The 18,586-nt window shown below is 44.0% G+C and overlaps 1 protein-coding gene across 1 annotated transcript in view; it reads left to right on the top strand.

Moving 5' to 3' along the window:
• FAM65C (family with sequence similarity 65 member C) overlaps positions 1–18,586 on the top strand; it is a 53,615-nt gene that overhangs the window by 9,770 nt on the left and 25,259 nt on the right. Inside the window, exons 2-4 of the mRNA XM_015412936.1 lie at positions 1,579–1,725; positions 14,233–14,311; positions 16,070–16,093. Of these exons, the coding sequence (XP_015268422.1) occupies positions 1,579–1,725; positions 14,233–14,311; positions 16,070–16,093 (250 nt within the window). The remainder of the gene's footprint in view (positions 1–1,578; positions 1,726–14,232; positions 14,312–16,069; positions 16,094–18,586) is intronic.

Raw genomic sequence — 18,586 nt, 5'->3', positions numbered from 1 at the left:
TCAAATAGAGTTCTGCTTATCTTTCCTCAAAGGGATAAAAACAACATGACTCCTAACAAACTGTGTTGAAGCCAGAGAATCTGAAATTAATGCTAATCTCCTGTTTTTGTTGTCCTTCTCTAATCCCCCACAGTTACAGAAAAGCTATTAGCATCTCGACTTTTTTTCTGGGGTTTTGGACAACTATTTTATTTTGTTGTTGTGTTTAGTTATGACCTTGATTTTATGAATGTGTTAAGCTCTTTTTAATGGTTGTGAACTTCAGCAGGTCTGACCCTGGGTAAGAGACCTATTGGGAACTGTAAAGATGCCACCTTAAGTCCCATGATAAGAGGAGAGCGGAATTTGCATGCAATAGACAAATCTCTACATGCAATCTGACTCACTTTACTGTAAATTAGTGTCTATTGTGAGCATATACGGAGGCAGACAAAAGCCATGCTTATTAGGATCAAAATAACACAATACAGTGTTTAACTAGGTAATATGTTGGGAATTCCATGTGTGGAGCACCCAGCATTTAAAAACCTCGCTTCCTAGGTACATATGGGCCTGATTTGGAGTGAGACTATGGTGTGAGGGAAGGGAAGATTTAAACCTTCCACTGTGTACCCTTTCCAAATCGAAAATAGCCCTGTGGGGGGAGGAACACTACATGTCTATTGTGACCCTGCATGTGCACCAGTATTGGGGCAGTGTTCCCTCTAAGCTGAGTTAGTGTGAGCTAGCTCACAGTTTTTTAGCCTCTGGCTCACACATTTTTGTCTTAACTCAGGAAGGATGGCCCCAGAGCAAACTAATTTATGCAGCAGCCAGATCGCTCACTCACAACTTTAATGCCAGTAGCTCACAAAGTAGAATTTTTGCTCATAGGACTCCACAGCTTAGAGGGATATTGGGGTATATAGGCAGTTTAAAAGCAGGGCAATTAGTCCTTCCTGGGAGCGCACCTTTGACTGGCAAAATGGTGTGGGTGTGGGGTTTTTTTTTTGTTAAAAGGTTATGCACCTCCTCCCAACTGATGCTGTCTTACTGATGACTTTGTATGGAATAATTGGGTGGTGAGGGTTGAAGTTGGCCCATCCGGCATGGACTGATTCTTATCTTCAAATGGTTTCGGGGGAAAACTCATTTGCCAAGACAGCCAGTATGGTATAATAGTTAGACTATCAGACTGGGATTGGGGAAACCAAGGGTTGAATCCTCATTCTGCTATAGAAGCTTGCTGGGTGACCTTGGGCTAGTCTCAGGTTAACCTACTTCACATGGTTGTTGTGCGAATAAAATGGTAGGAAGAAGAACAATGTTAGCTGCTTCATGTCCCCACTGGGGATAAAGGAAGTGAATAAAATAAATAGCATGTAATTCCACTTTTTAATTGTAATTCCATGTCCATTCAACACTGAACTGAGAAGAAATATTTTCCAGGTAGAAATGAATAAGATTGATTTGTAAGAGATTTCTTTTAGAATTTGACCTGTATTTTTATAACTCCTGTTATGTTCGAGGTTGATGAAGCAAAATACATTAAATGTTCTGTTAGTTTTATCGTCACTCTTTTTATTGACTCTTCTATAGAAAGTCTCTCGGCAAAAGTTCATCAAGATCCAAAATGTCAGTAAAATCGGCCAAGATGTATTCTTCCCTTCAGAAAGGGGCAGTCATCTGGGATCCCAAACCGGACCAAGTAAAGAAAGTCTTCGAAGCGTTAAAGAAAGGACTCAAGTAAGGATCTCTTGTTTTTCTTCTAAAACGTTAATGTGTTGGAATTTGCACATCCTTGTGCTGTTGGAATTTGCACACACTTGTGTTGTCTCCTACCATAATTTATTTAGCATTATGGGCACTCAGTCTTGGAATAAGGAAGCAGTGTAGCTTATTTATTTATCCTTCAGCTTACCTGTCCTCAGAGGGCCTACGTGAACTGTTATGGCCCTCAGGTAAAGAGATCACCTGTTTTTCCTTCTAGGCTTTCATTTAACAAATGTCTAAAGATGTTTCCTCAGTATGTAAAGCTGTTTTACCCTGAGGCAGACCATTTGTCTATCAAGGACAGTACTCTGACTGGCTGTAACTCTCCAGGGTCTTGGGTGGAGGTCTTTCATGTCATCTACTGCTTGAATTTTTTAACTGGTATTGAACTTGGGGTCTCCTGCATGCTCTATAGCAGGGTTGCCCAGTGTGGCATCCACTGACACCTTTCCTGGCACCTGCCAGGTGTTTTTAGGAAGTGAGTTGGGCCAGCTAGAGCGTTTGCCCGGCAAGGCTCCTAATTGTCTCTTGCAGATTTGTAGCACCTTAAAGACTAACAAAATTTGTGGCAGGGCATGAACTTTCGTGAGTCACTGCTCACTGAGCAGTGACTCACGAAACCTCATGCTCTGCCACAACTTTTGTTAGTCTTTAAGGTGCTCCTGGACTCTCGCTCTTTTCTACTGCGACAGACAGACTAACAGGGCTACCTGTCTTGATCTATTGCAGATCCGATTGGCTGTGCAGATTTTTTTCAAATGTTGCTTGCCACCACAGCCCAGGGATATACACTGTATTACTGAAGTTAAACTGTGGCAATCATTTTGTGGCGGTGTTTCCTGCGGCAGCCATTTTGTGGCTGTGCTCACCATGCCATGTCAGAATTCCAAATGTGCCCGCAGGCTCAAAAAGTTTGGGATCCTTTGTCTATAGCTGTGGGTCCTTAAATAGTAATACATAATGGGTGGGGTGGCCCCAATCAACTTCCCCAAGGTGTTTCCCTCTAACTTGCATGTGTATCCTCCAACAGAAGAGCCTTTTTAATTTTTTTAATTTATTCAAAAATAACATCAATCAGTGGCAAAACATCAACCAGTAACAGAACATCAACAACGATGGAGTTGACCAGCCAACCCACTAGATGGCTGGCCTATAAAATTAGTCAACAGAAGGAAATAACTTTTATTAAAGTCTTGAGAAAAGAAGGGAAAAATATCTATAGAAATGAAGAAATCAAAAAAGCTATGGAGGAATATTATAAAATGTTATACAGGAAAACGACAGTGAGTGTGGATAAAATCCAAAGTTATTTGGAAAAATATAAATTGCAAAAACTTACAGAAGGACAAAGAAAAATATTAAATCAACAAATCTCAATGATGGAGGTGGTCAAGGCAATAAAGAGGCAAAATAGAGGGAAAGCTCCAGGACCAGATGGACTCCCGATAGAATTTTACCATATTTTTGAAGAGCAGATTGCACTGACCTTTAAGTATATATGTAATATGGCGAGAGAACAAGGCGTAATCCCAGACACGTGGAAGGAAGCAAATATTTATTTGATCCATAAACAAAACTTAGATGAGAAGGAAATGAAAAACTATAGACTGATATCACTGTTAAATGTGGACTATAAGATTTTTGCATCAATTTTGGCGCAGAGGCTGAAAAAAGTATTCGTGGAAATAATAAGGATCAGTTGGGTTTTTTACCTAAGAGACAAATGAGGAATAATTTGAGAATACTGATGAATGTGTTAGAATATTATGAACTACACCATGAGAAGCAGATGGCAATAATCTTTCTGGATGCGGAGAAAACATTTGACAATGTTAACTGGACTTTTATGTTGGAGACGTTTCGCATGTTAGATGCAGGAGAAAGCTTTATTACTATGATTCAAGCAATATATAGTGAACAAAAAGCAAAAGTTATGGTCAATGGAAAACTTTCAAATAATTTTGAGATCCAGTAAGGTACGAGACAAGGATGCCCTTTATCCCCACTTTTGTTTATTATGGTACTGGAAGTTATGAATGAAGCCATCAGAAAAGAGAGTAAAATAACTGGACTTCAAATAAAGAAAGAACACTTTAAAATACTAGCTTTTGCAGATGAGGTATTGGAGATGGATCCATGAGATAATGGGAAAAATAATAAGAACTAATATCCCGTTTACTCCAGAGATACTGTTATTGAATATATTTCCGAAAGACTTTGATAAAGCATATAGGTATTTGATAGTTCATATGTCGACAGCCGCAAGGATAGTATATGCCAAATATTGGAAAATAATGGAAATACCAACGAAACAAGAGTATGTGAACAAGTTATTTGAAATGGAGGAAAATGACAAACTGACACTTGAGATGAGAGCCGGCACAGAATGGACTTCTCAAAAAACTTGGAAGAGATTCTATGATTGGTATAATGTAAACGTAACTGATAGATAGATGTAGTAATTTGAGAACGCAGAAAAGATAAGCTTAGTAAAAAAGATAATGAATTTAGAAATTTAGTAAGCAGAAGGAGTGATAAAAGTCTCTTGCTATATGTTATATGTTGTTAGGGGTAGTTGTGTGTTTTGTATGTATGTCTGTAGTATATAATGGAAAAATAATAAGAGTGTACCCTCGGGTACTTCTAAAAAAACCCAACAACAACAACGATGGAGTTGAAATACCTGTACTACAAGGCAGATTTCAATACTGCCTTATACAAATCTTAATCATTACATTAACAAAATAAATTTGAAATAATGATGATTGCTAAAGGAATATGGGGAATCTACATTCTTTTTAAAAAAAATTCCAATACCAGGTACCACTTATTCAGGAAGTTTGACTCAAACATAGGATACTTATTTGACCTCTTAACACCTGCTATTTTATCAAAAATTATATTGTCCCACAGACACATATACCACTCCTTTACCCCAGGTAGCTGGGAGGCCTTCCAATGAGAGGCAATTACTTTTTAAGCTACCAATAATAGCATTGCAATTAAATTTTTTTGTATGTTGGGAATCTAACAGAAGAGCCTTTTAAGTTGGGGGAAAGCTCCTTAGGTTGGAGGAGAGCTTCCAGCATTGCTCAGTAGAGTGTGAAGGCAGGGGTAGAATCTACTTCATTGGCTATTAGTTACATAGCAGCCACATAGTTAGGAGCTGGAAATGAACATTTGAAGCTGCCTTATACTTAGCTTGGTCATTGTTCCATTTATCTCAGTGTAATCAATTCTGAGCAACCAGCAGCTCTCCAGAATGTCAGGCAAAAGTCTTTCCCATCAGTCTTCCTACTTGGTCTCCCATAAGTGGAGATACCAGGGATTGAACCTGGGACTTCTGCATGCTGAGTGCTCTACCAATGGGCCACAGCCTCCAAACAATCTGCTGTCATAGTCAGCAAAGAAAAAAACACACACAAAAACCCAAAACCTGACTTTTGCTGTTGACTTAGAGTTTTGCTGCACAGTTTAAGCCTAAGCAGCTTCATGATGCTACGAGGCAGGCTGGGGGGAGTATTGCCCCCTCTGGGGGAAGACTTGAGCCCTGCTGCCCTCCTGTAGTTTATGCCCCTGGTGGGGAACCAGCTTTTAAAAACTTAGTCCCTTAGAAGAAATTCTTTCTCCCCCGTATGATCAGGCGAGTGACTGTCTGCAAAGTATAAAAGCCAGTCTACACATAAAAATGTTCTTTGGGGCCTTTGGTCACAGCTTCCAGGTGGTAGCTATCCCGTGGGATGGCTGCAATACACAGAGTGCTTTAATGTATGGTGAGCTCGCAAGTGCTCGGAGACCCTCTTGTCTAGGCACATCTCGTCATGGTAGGGAGATTATGTGATGTGTGTACAGTGCTTCACAAGCAATCCCACAGGTACTTGGACCGCTTCTGCAGATTTGCTTTGTAAAAAGGCGCTGTTCTTATTAATGTCCAGACAAATAAATGTTCAGTGTAACTCAAAACCCTTTGTACTGCATTGTAAACATTCGTTAGTTCTAATAAATGTATTATTCTTACTGTCCTTGTAAATTTCATTCTAATGACTTGTATCAGATCTTCAAAGCATCTGTCAGTTGCATTTGGAGCAGGACTACAGTGACCTGGGTACTTTTAATTTGACTCAGCAATATTGACAACCCCTTCCCCCAATGCATGCAGAGATCTTGTGAAATCCTAAATAAATAGACCTTCAGGATGGGATTTTGAATTGTATTCTGGGCTAGAAACGTTTCTGGATGGAGATAACTACTTGTAGCTTGGATTTTATAGGAATAATTGTGGGCAAACCTTGAGTAAGTTTACAGGGTGCTTTCTACTGTGGCCTAAAAGATTGCTGTACTGTATCATTGGGAAACGAGCGGATGGCTGAGTTCTGCAGGAACAGGATGTCTGGGGTGAAGGGGAGCAGAGCTGTCTTTGTAGTGGTTAGGAAACAAAAATACCCCCCAAAGTCAGCTTTGGGAAAGCACAGACTGTTTAACATAAACACATTGACCTGTTGAGGTTCTGCATCTTGTAAAGCAACACCGCCTACATCCTTTGTAAATACAGAGGAGAAAATTGAGTTATTCATGTCTGGTCTGCATTAACTCGCAAAGTTAGAGGAATGTGAGCCTCGGAGGTTTGCCCTGTGGGAACTAACGTGGAGTCTGCAACTGCTACATGTATTTATTTGGTCCTGCTGGATCCTCTATCAGCTAAGAGGACAGACCCTTGGAAGTAGAAAAGAGTAAGAGCCCAGTAGCACCTTAAAGACTAACAAAGTTTGTGATAGGGTATAAGCTTTCGTGAGTCCCTGCTCACTTCTTCAGATACAGCTAGAATGTGAGTCCATCTGTCTTATATATTGAAAAGTGGAATGATTTCAGATGCCAAATGACAATAGCAGGCGTGGTTGGATTAGGTGTGATATGCAAAGAGGTAGTAGACATGGACAAATCAACATTGGTAGTGAAACGGGAAACCTAGGACAGCAAGGCACCTTTGGTAAGTAGAAAGTGGATGGATTCCTTACCATCACCCCTGTTCCTTTAACAACCCAGACCCCTCAAAGGGAGCCACGAGGCTGTATTGCCTTCAGTGGAAGCATATCGGATAGTCATTTGCTGTTGTCTTTTCTCACCCCTCCATTCAAGATTAATAATACTTTCCTCTGACTCCCATTGACCCTTGCAAATACTGCAGAAAATGCAATAGCATCTGTTGAGCACTAAAGTATCTTCATGACAGTGGCCCATCTGGGGCATGTTTGTTGCTATTCCGTAGCCAAGCAACATTTGAGGAGATGGGGAGGCTTCAAGGTGGGGTGGGTTACAAGACCCACTTTGTGCAAGATAAGCCTTGTTGCAGTGGACAGATGACTCCAGTGCCTACTCAAGGCAATAGCTTTATCTCCTCATGCCTCTTAGACACCTCAGTGTGGGTGCAAGCATTATAGCTCCTGCATTAGGTAAACCATTCCCTTTCCTTTCTTGGTTGCCCTGACCTGGATAGCCCAGGCTCACTTGATCCCGTCAGATCTTGGAAGCGAATCAGAGTCAGCCTTGGCTAGTATTTGGAAGGGCGACCTCCAAGAAATACCAGAGTCATGATGCCAAGGCAGGCAATGGCAAACCACGTCTGAAACAGCTCTTGCTTTAAAACAAGTCTAGCTCACCACCTAGTGGTGCATAACGCCAAAGAGCTAGAACTTCTGGCTGCCAGACAATCTTAGGATCTCCTGGCTATTCTACACACAATGCCGTACGATAATTATTCTTGGCTGCCACCTATGTTGGTTGTCAAGGAATTCCTGCTCAGTCACCTTCCAGCCACTGTGTGGAGGAAAGACCATCAGTCATAGTGCTCATTGCAAAGTGGGGTGCTGTATCTGATCTCAGCTCTGGGACCTTGTAGGTCTGTCTTGTAGTAATGGTGCTTTACAGAGGAGTCTGATTCCCAAAGGTGTGGCTCAGTGGTGGAGCATCGTTTTTGCATGCAGGGGATCTCAGGTCCAGTCTCTGCTATCCTCCGTTAAAAGGACAAGGTGGTAGGTAATGTGAAAGACCCTTGCCTGGAGCCCTGGAGAGCCACTGCCAGTCATAGAAGACAGTTCTTATAGACCAGTGGTCTAATTCAGTAATGGCAGCTTTGTGTTCATGTGTAGCTGCATGTGTGTATGTGTATTGAGGTGTGGGAACAGTAGACATAAGAGTCCAAATAGAAGCTCCATCGCAGGGTGTATTAAAACTTGCCACTACACTACTTTAGGATTGCTGAAAACAGCTTCTTAGCTAGGGATTTTTTGGGGAGGGGGTTTGGGGGTACAGTTAATTAAATCAAAGTTAATTACATTAATTCAATTCGAGGGCATCCCGAGGGGGGGGGGAAGCCTGGAAGAAATGCTAAGGGGCCAGCCCCGTGGGCCCCATGTTAGCTACGGGCCTGGCTGAAAACATGACATGCAATTAGGTGAAAACATGACAGCAATGACACATGAAAACATGACAGCAATGACATTGCTGCTTTGTAGCTTAATGCAGGCAAGGAGACAACGCAAGGCAGGATTCTTAACATCAGGTTTTATTCTTCTGCCCCTCTTACAGCCCCTGCTCTACTTTCTCTGCCCTCTTCCTTCCCTCCCGCCCCCTTTCCCTCCAGGAGAGAGTGGCCGAGTCTGCCCAGCAACAGGCTACGGACTCCCTAGTGGGACACACTCCTAAACTTCAGCAATGGAATAACTAACAAAACAAGTATTAAAACCCAACAGCTGCCAGGGAAGCCATACTAGATAATACCAAGAAGTTGTCTGGTTATGAAAGAGTTGACAGTTGCCAGAGTCTCAGCCAGCAGCCAGCTGTGGTGCAGTTCTGGGGGTTGCCTTCCATGGCTGTGAAGCTGCTACAAATCCAGATGTGATGATGGTGAGGGATGCTCCTTGCAGTGGCTTTGGGGCAGCAGCCAACAATTGGCTGTAAGAGAGGGGGTGTTGGGGACTGACCAGATTGCTGCTCTGCCCTAGGGTTGCCAGTCCTCAGTTGGGGACAGAGGATCCCCTGGTTTTGTGGGCTCCAGCTGGCCGTCGGCCAGCTGCCTGGGGGGATGAAATCCCCATCCCAACAGCAACATGCCTATGTCACCCGGAAGTGATGTAGGCACATCGGTGATGTTGGGAGGGGGAGTTCTGGTTTGGGGGCAAAACTCTGTTTGAGGGCAATTTTACCATAGAGTTTTGCCCCAAAACCAGAGCGTTGCCCCTAGTGTGCCTATGTCACTTCCGGGTGACACAGGCAAGGCATGCGACGCCACCTCCGGTGATGTCAACACATCAGGGGCAGCGCTTCCAGCTCCCAGAGCATTCCCCCCACCCCTCCCGCCAGCATCTTGAAGGGACCTGGCGACCCTACTCTGCCCACCTCCCTCAGTGATTCGGGGGGAGGGGGCTCCTTGAATCTTGTCCAGGATCCCAGAATCACTAAGTCTGCTCCTTCTGGAATTTATTGGGATGACTGGATTTATCCCTGCGATAATCTTTAGAATAACTACTGGGGAATTATACAGCTTTAAGGCTGACGATGAAGAAATGGAAATTGTTAAAGATTTTCTATTCCTTGGCTTCCTCGTCAACCAAAAAGGAGACTGAGACTGGGAAGGGCAGCCATGAAGGGATTTAGAAAAGGTCCATAAGTGTAAGGATGTGTCACTGGCCATAGTTTTCCCCATTACTGTGTATGGGTGCAAAAGCTGGACAATGAAAAAAGGTGATTCATTTGAAATGTGGTGTTGGAGGAGAGTTTTATGGATATTGTGGGCCACCAAAGAGATAAATGGGTTGTAAGTCAGATCGAGCCTGAGCTCGGCCTAGAAGTTAAAATGAGGCTATCATCCTTTGGTCAGATGATGAGAAGACAAGGGTCACTGGAAAAGTCAATAATGCTAGGCAAAACTGAAGGCAGAAGGAAAACAGGAGGACCTAGCATGAGATGGATGGGCTCAGTCAAGGAAACTATCAGCCCTCTGTTTGCAAGACCTGTGCCGGAATCAGCCCTCTGTTTGCAAGACCTGTGCCAGGCTGTTAGCAGTAGGACATTTTTAAGACACACACACACAAAATCTCTAGAAGAAAAGAGAGGGCTCCATAGCCAGGTGAGCCCAAGAAGGGCTTGCCTTCTGTACCTGTGAATCTTGTAAAGTATCTGGACCCCATACACTACATACACATCTATGTAGCTGTACTAGTGTATACAAAACCTTTGTTCATTTCGCAAGGGATTCTGTTAAAGGGTTTTTTTTGGGTGGGGGGACTTCACATATACAAGTGAACCTGGAAATGGTACACCCAGTTTGCACCAGTTCTGCCAATTGCATAAACTAGCCTTAATGATGTAAAGTTTAGAAGCAGCCAGAATGCAAGTTTCCTGGGCTGTTGTTTTTGAAATGTCCCATAACATCTGAGTTCTGAGCATTGGATTTTCTTGCCCCGTGCATCATGAAAAAGGGTAGTCTGGTGCTTGTTACCAGTAACAGAGAGTTTGGAGGTCCGTGAAAATTTTAAAAATTGAAATACAGGTCCTCAGTTTGCTCAGTTTGAGAACCACTATTATATTATAAGGTGACATCACGTCAGTGCACTGAAGCCAAGATTACACTTCATGTATTATTTATTGGATGCAACTTTAATGAAGTTAGGGGGGAAGAAAGTCCATGATCTCATGATGGACAAAAAGCTAGCCAGAACTCTTCTCTTGGGCTTGCTGGGCTTCGTCTGGTGGAAAGATGCACCCCCTTTCTTATGATAAAGCATTCAAACATGCAATATCCACCCCCGTAACACCTCTGTCTAAAGTTCTACCATGGAAAAGCTTCTCTCCTTCGTTTTGCTGATTGTTTAAACTGGCTCTCAATAACCTAGCATAACTCATGGCTCACCAGTGTTACCAGATGTGCAGGATCAAGTCTGATATAAGCACAGGCACCTCTGCATGAGGCCATTTGCATTCTTCAATACAACTATGCTCAGTTTGGCAATAACTTGGGCAGTGGCGTAGTGGTGGCTAGACAAACCAGTCAGTCTTGAGCATGAGTTGGAGGCAATGCTTTATCACTAGTGCGGCCCCAGCCACTGGTAGCTTGCTGTGCAAAGGCGGGTATTGGTTGCAGGTCTCCACCATGACTTTTGTGGGCAGTAGTTTCAGGATGGACAAAAGGAAATACTTCTTTACGCAGAGAGTGATTAAAATGTGGAATTCGCTGCCAGAGAATGTAATGATGGCCACAGATATAGACAGCTTTAAATGGGGATTAGATAGATTCATGGAGGATAGGCCTATCAGTGGCTACTAGCCATGGTGACTGAGAGAATCCTCCACATTCAGAGGCACTAGACTTCTGAATCCCAGAGCCAGGAGGCAACATCAGGGGAAGGTCTTGGCCTCTATGCCTTGTTGTTAGCTCTCCAGAGGAACTGATTGGCAACTGTTAGAGACAGGATGCTGGACTAGATGGACCATTGGTTGGATCTAGCAGGGCTCTTCTTATGTCGTCATGATCCATTGCTGTGGGAAAGGAGGTATCTTTTCCTCTGTTGTCCTCCTAGGTGAGTTGTGGTCTCCTTCCTCCTTTGCCTCTGTTGCTGGAGAACTTGAGTGGAGATGATTGAAGGTATTTTTCTTGTGTTTTGAAAGTGGGTAAAAGGAGGGAAAATGCAGGGTAAGTGGGGGGGAACCTAAACTTCCTTAAGCAGCATTGTTTCTGAAGGACACCTGATATGCTTGAGATTACTAGAAGTGACAAGTGAAAGTCAGAAGAGATTTGTTGGATCAGACCAGTGGTCCATATGGTGTAATATTTTGTCTCACACAATGGCCACCCAGTTACCCTGGGGGGCCAACAACAGGGCACAGAGTCTGAGGACTCCCCCTGGTGTTGCCTAATGGCACTGGTATTCAAAGGGTTACTATCTCCGAATGTGGAGTTTCCCTTTAGTCGCTATGACTAGTAACTAGTGATTGACATGAATATCCTTGGGAATCTGTCTCTGCCCCAGAGGAATTGTGTGAGGAAATGGCAAGCTCTTTCCTAAGGTGATGTGGTACTGCTTTGAGAGAAAGAAGAAGGCGGTACTGGGAGGAAACTAAGTCTGGAGTTACTTTATACATCAGATCCAAATAAAACCTGAGAACTCTGGTGTCTTCAGGAGGGTTTGAAATGGATAATCTGGATATGCCCTGGCCTGGGTGGCTCAGGGTATCCCAGTCTCATCAGATCTTGGAAGCTAAGCAGGGTCGGCCCTGGCTAGTATTTGGATGGGAGACCACCAAAGAATACCAGGGTTGCAATGCAGAGGCGGAGAATGGCGGACCACCTCAGAATGTCTCTTGTATTGAAAACCACAGGGGGTCACCCTAAGTCAGCTGTGACTTAATGGGACACCCCCCCCCCAAAAAAGCAACAAACCTGGCCATAGAGGGTTGGATCTTACCAACTTTCTGCTGATGGAAGTAGATAGTTTCCTCCCCCCCCCGTTTCCACCAGCAGCCCACTGACAGCCTGAACCCCCCCCCCCCCAATAAAACTGTGCCAGTGACTGGAGGACTCATGAACAAAAAGACAGGCGTGGTGGATGCAGTGGAAACGGGTGTCAGTGAGTTAGCCTCATCCCCACTTGCAGCTGTAAAAAACTGGTAGGATCTGATCTGCCCTGCTGCAAACTACATGTTTCCCATCGGCAAGGACAGAATGAAAGAAAAGCAACATAACCTCGCCTCATCCAGCCACCATTTAGCAGTACATTCAGAGGAATGCTGTAAAAACTCCTCCTCCTCCTCCTCCTCCTCAAGGCAGTAGGACGTGCTTGACCAAACACGGGGATGGGGGCATTTGTAGGAGAGAAATACCAGGCAGGCTCATTCAAGGCTGCTTTTACTCTACTTCAAGACTACCTTTCTTGCCCAGCTAGGCACTGAGACTGGAAATAAGGCTTGCTTGGCGGAGACAGGGTGTGAGCGTGCGGCGGGTGGGGAAATGCTGAGCATGTGGAGGGTTAATGACACCTTGTCCTTTCATACAAACATTTGAGAGTCCTGGGTACACATCCCCACTCTGCTGTGAAACGGATGGGCTTGGCCCAAGGTCGCCACTATCTCTCTGCCTAACCTGTGTCACACAGGATTGTTACAAGGATAGCATGGTGGAGGGAGTCTGAACTCAGAAGAAGAGAGGGACAGATACCAAGGAGGAGCGAGGCTCTTTCCATAGGGGTGCCTCTCCTAACTGCCAGGCACCCTTCCAAGTCGCCATTCTGCAGGGGCAAGATTGTGACATTTCCCAGTCTCCTGTGTTTTAAGAGATTGGGAATGACTCACCCAAGCACGTCATTCTTCTCTTTCCAGCTTTAATCCACTTCCTCAGACCTTTCATTAATTTATATGTATTTTCTCGTTAGCCATCTTAGTGGGTGTTTTTTTTTTTTTTTAAAAAACAATTTTTATTTAGGATATCAACACTCAAAGTCAACATTTATAATACATTTTTATCATACCCTCCTCCCTCCCCCCCCACATGGCTTCCCACAGTGCTACAACCTCCTGCAAAATTCTTAAATTCCTTCTTCCTTCCCTTTATCATTGTAAGTTCAATAGGTAACTAATCTCTTCATATATAAATTTCTCTATTTCGTATTCCATATTGTTAAACTTTAACACTCAATAATTATTAAAGCAAAATAAGTTGTCTCTTACATCCCAGTTCTTCCCTAAATAGTCTTTTAAATCTTTCCAATCTGCTAAAAAGTCTTCTGCTTCCATATTGTTAAGTTTTCTTGTCATCTTATCCATTTCAACCATAAAAAGTAATTTTTTAATCCAATCTCCAGTCTCCGGGACTTTATCTTGCTTCCAACTTTGAGCATATGTCATTCTGGCAGTTGTAATCATATACCACATCAGTGTCCTTTTAGTGGGTTTTTTTTTCTATTGGAAATGAAAGGCGGAACATAGATTTAGTATTGATTCACTAAAATACTTTGCCTTATAACAAAAGGTGGCTTACGATTCCAGATTTTAAAATGTGCAAAGTATAATTTAGCCCCAGAGAACACTGTCCTGGATTTCACTCAGTACCATTTTGCCAGGAGGAAATGGCACACATTTCCTCTTCTGCTGATTTTTAAAATGACATTCTCCACAGCTACTTTGTGGCTGCTGAGAAAGTGATTTGAACCCTACTCAACTCTTTCAACAGCATCACACCTAGTTTTGCCCTTCGTTGGATGTGATTGAACCCCCCTCATTCCTCACCGCATTTAACTAGAAGATCTGATATGTCTGTATTTGAGATTGCAGTTCTTCTCCCTGTTTTCTGCAGTCTATGAACTGAAGAGTTGGGTGTACTTATCTGAAAGCACCACCATGTAAACCCGGGAACAGTGACTCGCTTCTGATTGCTGTGTAAATTGTTCTGCAATACAACCTAACCTGCCTTGCATTCACCTCTCTCTTTAGCGAATATCTGGAAATGCATCAGGCAGAGTTGGATTATCTGTCGGGGTGCCACAAAGACACAAGAAGGAACTCCAGGCTGGTAAGAAGCTTTTTAATTTAGTCGGCTCCACCCCCCACAACCAACCTCGATGTGTAGTTGGTAGAATCTGAGAACCAAGAGCAGAATTCACTGTTAAATACGTTTAACTCTTCCATGGAAGTCAATTGGAATCTATAACCATACGCCTGGAACTCTTCCTGTGCAACAGCAGGACTTCCGTTGTTTAATAAAAACACTTCCCACTTCCTTGAGTTCACTGATTTCAGGCCAGTGACCTCCCATAATGTTTGTGTAGTTTATTATCTGAGTGAAGCCCAAAGGGTTGCTACTAATCCAGGGTTAACTGGTTCGCAAGCGCTAGTTTCAAAATCATTAAAAAATGTAAACATGCTGGCGTTGTTGGCATCAATGTCGTTAATGCCTCTAAAGGTGAAAAGGGAAGGGGAACAGTTTGCGTGAGATATACCCCAGAGGTGTGTGGTCATTTTCAGTCTCTTGACCACATTTAGGAGATTGGGAAACGTTGTTATCTGTGCTTGGCTAGGTGGCTGAAGGGCTCCTTTCTGTCTTTGCTCATTTTTAGTGTGGCTGTACCTTCTGAGGCACTTAATCTCTAATATATATATATTTATTTGCAGAGCAGCATGTAATGTGTAGGTTCCCGCCTCAAACTTCAGTGTAGGGGGCATTTAGAATCAAGACCTTCATGTGAGACACACACACACACACACACACACACACACACACACACACAATCTCTCTCTCTCTCTCTCTCTCTCCCCCCACTGCATGGGTACCACAAAGGGCCAGTGGTGCAAGAATTAAATTCTTAGGGCCAAACAAGGTGTTATGGGGCAGACTCATTTCTAAAAACCTTGGGACTGTATATGGGGTAATGTGGAGCTCCGTATTTTTGGACCATGCAATGGGGGCTATACATTTTCTCCTTCAGCTCTTCTCCCTGCCGACTCTTCATCCCAGGTGAGGTTGGATACCATATATGAGTTTAGTTGTGGGGGGGGGGGACCCTTGGGGCAAGAGGCTATTAGAAGATAACCTAGTGAAGAGGGCTGGGGCTCCCAGGTTTGGTACCTGATATCTCCAGTTCAAAAGCATCAGGTAGTAGGTGATGTGAAAGACTGGAGAGCCATTGCTTGTCAGAGACAACGATACTGACCTTGATGGACCAAGTGGGCTGACTTGGTATAAGGAAGTTTCATGTGTTCAGTCTGTGAACCCAACACCTATGTGCTTTCTTTGTTCTAAAATCCAGTCTCTCCTTTATGTTCATGTACAGCCTTTGGTTGGGTGTTTGTGTAGTCCCCGAACATCTTAATTAGTGTCATGGTCAAAAACGAAGGCTATCACAGGTCTTAATAACACAGAAGGCCCATGAGGCTTCATAGACAGCCAGCACGGTGGAGTGGGCAGAGGGTCGGATTGGAGCTCGGAAGACCCAGTTTCAAATCCCCATTTGGCCATGAAGCTCAGTAGAAGACCTTGTGCTAGTCACACTCTCTCTAGGCTTAACCTTCTTCATGGGCTTGTTGTGAGTATAAAGTGGAGGAGAACCATATAGGACATCCTGAGAAAATGAATTGGATATTTGCAAAGGCAAGTTTGGGAATGGTCAAGCCAAACAGTTTGACACATAGCCAGATAGTAGAATTGGATTGCATCCTGTTGCATTAAAACCGCTTTGGGGAGCTACTCTTCCAAGCACAGAAATTCTGTATAATACAGAAATGTGTTAAATATGCTCATGTATACTAATTTGGCTTGTTGTTGTTGTTTCAGGCTTTCTACTATGATTTGGATAAGGTAAGAAACTGGTAACGCTGGCAACAACGAGTCGATGGACAGAAAGATAGTCATGCTGCAATCGTAACCAAGGTTGCACCATTCTAAGCCCATTGACTTCAGTGGTCTTGCATTCATTTATGTCATTTATAGTCCACCTTTCCCATTGAGACTCGAGGTGGATTACACTGCGGGAGACAACTTAAATCAACAAGACTGGGATGTCCAACAAGACAGTATTGTCCAATTACCTTTGTGCAATGTCTGTAAAGGCATAACGCTGCTCAGCATGGCATTGTTAAATATTCCAACCTTCTCTTCCCCTCTGAATGTTTTCCAGTAACTGTTTCCTGATTATTAAAGTCAGCTAAGAAGGGCTTTAGCAAGCAAAATTTGATAACAAGCGTTGAGCCTCTTCTGTACAATCCTGAGGAATAGAAACATTTCACATTTGACAGCTGAGATTCTGAGGATTCCATGGTGCCTTACATGGTCTGCAACGTGATCTTAGCTGTCGAGTTTCCATTTGTCATTGCTAGCTGGTGATTTACACCGCAGGTGGAAGAGGTTTAGCCTTTCCCACCCAATAACTATCCTGTGCTACAACGCCAAAGCCTGATTTCAATGTGATGCTGGGGAGGCACAAGAGCTGACATGTGACATTACACGTGCTCCCCCTCACCTCATTTTAACCGGGCGGCTAGATGGGCCAATCCACCTGTTGATAAACAGACCATTGACTCTTGAAAGCTCATGCCCACCAAAACTTGTTGGTCTCTGTGTAGGTTTACTTTGCATAGTTTATACTGCCCATGAAGGTGTCTAGCAGAACTTGTAGAATTTGTAATTTTGTATGAAGGACAAGAAGCAAAATCTGAGTAGAATACGGGCATCAGAAAAAGACTGATGCTGAAGACAAGAGAAGAGAACTTTCCTCGTTAGCTTCCTCTGTCTAGCAAAATTTGATAACCAGCGTTGAGCCTCTTCTGTACAGTCCTGAGGAATAGAAACATTTCACATTTGACAGCTGAGATTCTGAGGATTCCATGGTGCCTTACATGGTCTGCAACGTGATCTTAGCTGTCGAGTTTCCATTTGTCATTGCTAGCTGGTGATTTACACCGCAGGTGGAAGAGGTTTAGCCTTTCCCACCCAATAACTACCCTGTGCTACAACACCAAAGCCTGATTTCAATGTGATGCTGGGAAGGCACAAGAGTTGACATGTGACATTACACGTGCTTCCCCTCACCTCATTTTAACCAGGCGGCTAGATGGGCCAATCCACCTGTTGATAAACAGACCATTGACTCTTGAAAGCTCATACCCACCAAAACTTGTTGGTTTCTAAGGTGCTACTGAACTCAAATCTGTGTAAAGTAGCAATGCATGCAGTGTTAGCAAGGCAGCCAGTGTTGACAGCCAGACGGCCTAGTGGTCAGAGTGCCAGACTGGGATCTGGGAGACCTGGGTTTGAATCCTCTCCCTGCTATGGAAACTTGCTGGGTGACCATTCTTTGTCTCTCAACCTAGCCTGCCTTACAGGGTGGTGATTGTGAGGATAAAATAGAACAGAATTGTTTGGTGCTTAAGGTCCCGTCTTGAGATAAGGGCAAAGGTTTCCCTTGCGCGAAAGCCAGTCGAATCTGACTCTAGGGGGTGTTGTGTACCTCCGTTTCCAAGCCGAAGAGCCAGCGCTGTCTGAAGACTTCTCCGTGGTCATGTGGCTGACATGACTAAACACCAAGGTGCACGGAATGCTGTTACCTTCCCACCGAAGCAGTACCTATTAATCTACTTGAAATTTCTTGCTTTCAAACTGCTAGGTCGGCAGGAGCTGGGGCCAGAGATGGGAGCTCACTCTGTCACACGGCACTCAGGTCTCGAACTGCTGAGCTACAGACCTTCCAGCCTGCAGCTTCAGCGTCTTAACCTCTGAGCCACCGCAGCCGCTAAGAGCGGGGTACAAATATCAAAATAAATAGCCTCCACCTGAGCTATGGCTCTCTGGTGCACCCACATTTTATGCATAGCTGCTTTGCACAGGTAGCAGTGCAAGTTCAATAAGGATATTGTGTGTGTGCGGAGTCATGCAGGTAAGTTCTTTTGCTTAGCCAGCGTCATGCTTAAATCCAGTCTGCATATAAGAATGGGTGCTGAGTGGTCTCTGGTCTTGGTAGTATTTACTCCATCAAAACTTAAGGTGCACGGAAGGCTTTGAGGCATGCAGAGTTGTGCCCCCCCCTTCCCTGTCACCAACTTTTGCTCAGTAAAAGGCAGTAATGATGAAAGCTGCTAAAAGAGACATAGCTAGTCGTAGGCATGTTAATGTGGGTTAGAATCAGAGGTCATTTCGGGGGGGAACGCGGGGGAACACAGTTCCCCCGGGTTAGGTGCAGGGGGCGGGGCACATGACGAAGCCCCGCCCCCTGCTTCCGGCCACCCCGCTTCCGGCCCTCATTCAGCCAGGAGGAGGCAAGAGAAGAGGGAGGGGTAAGTTGCTTCCTCCCCGCCT

The sequence above is a fragment of the Gekko japonicus genome, unplaced genomic scaffold (genome assembly GCF_001447785.1).
Source record: "Gekko japonicus isolate JY-2015 unplaced genomic scaffold, Gekko_japonicus_V1.1 scaffold1758, whole genome shotgun sequence".
NCBI classification, from domain to species: Eukaryota; Metazoa; Chordata; class Lepidosauria; order Squamata; family Gekkonidae; genus Gekko; species Gekko japonicus.
This window is presented reverse-complemented; position numbering and strand designations above follow the sequence as displayed.